At 32.6% G+C, this 4,874-nt stretch overlaps 1 protein-coding gene across 1 annotated transcript in view; it reads right to left on the bottom strand.

Moving 5' to 3' along the window:
- Positions 1–1,455: 1,455 nt before the first annotated feature.
- Positions 1,456–4,874, bottom strand: part of HELRODRAFT_80372 (hypothetical protein) — a gene marked incomplete at both ends in the record, with an annotated part of 12,496 nt that continues 9,077 nt past the window's right edge. The window contains 2 exons of the mRNA XM_009020235.1: positions 1,456–1,740; positions 3,415–3,615. Coding sequence (XP_009018483.1) covers positions 1,456–1,740; positions 3,415–3,615 — 486 coding nt within the window. The remainder of the gene's footprint in view (positions 1,741–3,414; positions 3,616–4,874) is intronic.

The following is a 4,874-nucleotide window of genomic DNA, read 5'->3' as shown; positions in this document are numbered from 1 at the left end:
TTTTCTCTCTCTCTCTCTCTCTCTCTCTCTCTCTCTATCTCTCTCTTTTACTACTACTATCACTACAGCTACTGCTGCTGCTACTACTACTACTACTACTATTACTACTACTTCTTCTGCTACTACTACTACTACTAGTACCTGCTCATTTGTAAGCCTTCAATTTCAGACATTCATTTGATCGAGGTAATCAATGGAAGATAAACGGATAACGTCATTTTATGATTACGTCATAATAATAATAATAAAAATAAGAGTACGAGGAAAAACAATAATAATAATAATAATAATTATTATTATTATTTATTCATTCATTTATTTGAAAAAGACAAACAAGCGACACTTTAATTACGATATTTATTTAACAAAGGACGCTCACAAAACTGAAAATGTCATCTAGAAGAGGAAAGATGAAACATTTTTTCTAATTATTAAAAATTTCTCAAACTAAATACCCTGCCATCATATTTCAGTGTACATATAGTAAATAAACGAGGCAAACATAAACTCTTTTTATTGGAAATTCTTCTTCTTCTCTTATTCTTCTTTTTCTCCTCCTCCTCCTCCTTCTTCTTCGTTTTATTATTATTATTATCATCATCATTATTATTATAATATATACCAGCAATGACTAGCAAGTAGTCCAATTCGATCGAAATAGTTTAATAATTAATTTTGTTATTACTAGCAATTTAATCTCATCATTAATTTTACAATACAATACCGTTTTTAAGATGTAAAAATACCATCAGTTGCAGGTGAAGTCAAAAAAAGAGTTAAGATTTTTGAAAAAATCGGAATGCAACATGAACAGGAACGACGTTGATAAAATATAAATATTTGTATATATTGATAATTAAATAGTTCATTCATTCAATCAATCAATCATTTGTTCGTTCGTTCGTTCGTTCATTCATTCATTCAATCGTTCATGCGTTTACTTGATTATCTATTCATTTTCTCCATCACTCATCCAGTTATTTATCCGTGCATTCATCTATTCTTTCACGGGTTGTTTCTTTTTTCTTTCTCTCTCTCTTTTCTCTCTTTTCTGCTCTTTTTCTGCTCTTTCTCTCCTCTCTTTCTTTTTTTTTCTCTCTCTCTTTTTTTTCTGTTTAAGTTGACTTTTTTTCTTTCGACACATTTTTCTTAAAAGTTTTTTTTTCAAGTTTCCTCCAATAAATAAAATAAAATTGAACTGAGGCGAATTAATCAATATTAACAAAGGACTGAAAATGACGTCATCATCGGCATCGCCACAACAAAAATATCAACATCCTCACCACTACATCTACAACAACAACAACAACAACAACATCATTATCACCACAATTACAACAACAAAACAACAACATCCTTATCAACACAACTACAACTACAACAACAACTACAACAAAACAACATCATTATCACCACAACAACAAAATCATCATCATCATAACATTATCATCGTCTTCAACCACATCTTTTCCTCTTACAACATGTCAACACTTCTTTAAATTCAGCCTTAAAATTGTCATTCAGCCATCCATACAATAAGGGGTTGACGCAGGCCGAGATCAAGACCATCAAGAGACACGCCGGCGCAATGGTATGACCCGTTATATCATGCAAATAGAGGGCGAAGTCTATATTGAAATCTGACAGGAGGGTGAAGATGTTAAGGGGTAACCAGCTGACTGCAAAAAAAATTGCGATTGTTATTAGCAGTAGACCAGTTTTGCGGTTTTTCGTTTTTTTCTTTTTCTCGCGAATCTCGAGTCGGTTTTTTTTCGCAGACGTCGGTATCTGTCGAGTTGTTGGCGGTTTTATTATCGAATGCAATTGTATGTTGTTGTTGTTGATGATGTTGATGTTGTTGTTGTTAATGTTGTTAATGTTGTTGCTGTTGATGTTGTTGTTGCTGTCGCTGTTGTTGTTGTTAATGTTGATGATGATGCTGTCGCGGATGATGTTGTTGTTGTTGATGATGTAGTTTGGTTTTTTCCGAATTAAGTCGTCTTCATCGAGCTGTAAGGCTTCAGTTTTTTGTTGAGGAATTTTGTTTAAATTGTTGTTGTTGTTGCTGCTGTTGATTACTGACGTTGATGTTGTTGTTGTTGTTGATGACATCAACAAATGAACATTTGAGATGGCACTCTCATTTAAGGAATATCTCCTGTCGATATTTAGTGTGTTATGTTCTCTACAGTTATTATTATTACCACAATTGTTGTTGTTATTGTTGTTGTTATTATTATTATTGTTGTTGATGTTGTTGTCATGAGATAAATTTTGACACGAGCTATAATTAAGCTGAACAGTAAATGCTGAAATTGTTATGTCATCTCTATTGCAACTATCGTTATCAGTATTATTGTTGTTGTTGTAGTTGTTGTTGTAGTTGTTGTTGTAGTTGTTGTTAATATTCAGCAGTTGTTTCTGGCGACTTTGTTGTTGTTGTTGACGCCGTAAGTTAAACCTAGGTCTAGTGCTCTTATTTTTATTATTATTATTACTATCTAAGTCGTTGTTGTCGTTGTTACTTTTATTATGATTATTTATGACGTCATGATCATTAGTTAGACGACAGTCATTATCGCCATCGTTAGTGCGAATGTTGACATCATCGTCGCTGTCGACTTTTTCATTAGCGATATCGTCGTCATCATTACTATAACCAACCCCACCACCACCACCACCATCATCATTACCGCCTTTACGATCATCATCAGCATTATTATTATTATTATTGTTATTATTATTATTCTTCTTCTTATTATTATTATTATTATTATTCTTATTTTTCTGGACGTCGTTTAAACATTTATGTAAGTTCAGATTGGTGGAAGTGTATTTGCAGTGCCTTGACAGCTGGAGGCTTTTATTATTATTATTTTTATTATTATTATTATTATTGTTGTTGTTATTGTTGTTGTTGTTGTTTTGATTGTTGTTGTTGCTATCACTGATGGTATTAGTATTAGTAGTAGTTATAGCTTTAGCAGCAGTACTAATACTAGAACCAATAGTATTTGTAGTTGTAGTAGTTGTGTTAGTGGTGAATATTGTTGCTGTAGTCGGAACGTTCTCGTTGTTTGCAATGAAGAAAGTGTTGACAACCGCTGTAGTAAACTTCGCTGATGTAGTAGCAGTAGTCGTAGTAGTGGTAGTAGTATTTGTTGTAGTAGTAGTAGCAGCAGCAACAGCAGCAGCAGCAGCAGCAGTAGCAGTAGTAGTAGTAGTAGTAGTAGTAGTAGTAGTAGTAGTAATGTTAGCAATTTTCGGGTTTATTGTTGTTTTAATCAGGTTGTCATCAACGTTGCAAATAAAATTTTTATCTTCTTTTTTATTCGAATGTAAAATACTTTTTCCTGTCAAACTTCCTCTCGTCAGAGCAGTTTGAGATGCTCTTTTAGATTTCGTCTCGTTAACGGAAGGTTCGTCTCGTCTCGTTTCGAATCGGCAGTTTAAGTTAGACTTTCGCGGCTTGTTTATGATTCGGTTTTTTAGCTTTTTGTTGATCAGAATGTGAGATGCCGTGACGACGATGATGGGGGCCAGGTAGAGCAGCAGCATTGAAACCACCGAGTAAATCTTCCTGATCTTTGATAGTTTGCTATTCTCCACGCACATCTGAGACGTTGGAAATTATGTGAAAATGATGCTATAATATAATTATGTTATAAAATAATTATGTTATAATAAAATTATATTATAATATAATTTTGTTTTAATATAAAAATTATGTGAAAATTATAGTAAATTAAAAAGTATGTGAAAAATTTTAAATAAAAATAAAATAAAATAGATGAAAACAAACAAAAAAATAACATCTTAACACCGCGTTCTTAGAGTCTGCCTGCATGTAAGAATGTTTGCCAGAATAAAATTTATGCCTTGTTATAACTCTTGGGTGCCTCGAATAGATTCTTTTCCTGACCATGTTTTACTAGCTTTCATTTCTTTGTTTCTCTCTTTTCTTTCATCTATTTCTATCTTTTTTTATGTTTTTTTGCTGCCGCCCTTTCAGCCATTTTCTTGTTTTATTTCTTGCTCTCTTTCTCTCTCTCTCTCTTTATCTCTCTCCCTTCCCTTTCTCTCTTTCTCTTCATCTAGTTTTATTTTGTGTTTTTATGTTTATAGTTTTTTTATCTATTTTTTTCCTGCTTTTCTGCTTTGTGTCTCTATCAACTTTTCCCATTCTCGATATATTTTTTTCCTATTGTTTGCCTCTTTCTCTTTCTGGCTCTCTGTTTTCTTATCATTTTCTTTCTATCTCTCTCTCTCTTCTTTTTTTTTATTCACTTTCTCATCCATCTCTTAACAACTTTTTTGCTTTATTTTACTGATTTGTTTGGTGTATCTGACATCTTAAGTTTTTACATTTTACGGCGAGTTTTTTCATGAATCTCAAAAAAATCATTTTTATCAGCTTTTGGTTAAGATTGATTGATGTATAAGTATTCTTTCCTACAATTATTTGTAGTTTTATGCCAAAAGGATCAACAACAACAAACACACAGTGCAGGCAAACACACGTGTTCCAAAGCACCCCACACACACAACAATGTGTGTGTGGTGTGATATGCGGGTATGTCGTTGAAATCGAATCCGGTCAAAGCAGAAGCAGCCCTGGACATCCTAACCACTATAACTACTTTTATTTAATAGATTTTAAAGTATTTTATCTTAGACATCTTGACAATTTTTCCTAATCCTCTTTCATCATAGTCACTTTTTCATCTTATTTGTCCCCAAGTTGCATTTTTTTGGTTTTCGGTGGAGACGGTTTTTCGACTCTTACGTTATTAGTTTTTTTGTTTTTCATTTTTTCATCCATTTTTTGACACTCACTCATACGTTTACTCATTCATTCATTCATTCATTCATTC

This window comes from Helobdella robusta (assembly GCF_000326865.2).
Source record: "Helobdella robusta unplaced genomic scaffold HELROscaffold_27, whole genome shotgun sequence".
Lineage (NCBI taxonomy): Eukaryota > Metazoa > Annelida > Clitellata > Rhynchobdellida > Glossiphoniidae > Helobdella > Helobdella robusta.
The sequence above is the reverse complement of the archived record's forward strand: the minus strand, read 5'-3'. Positions and strand labels throughout refer to the sequence as shown.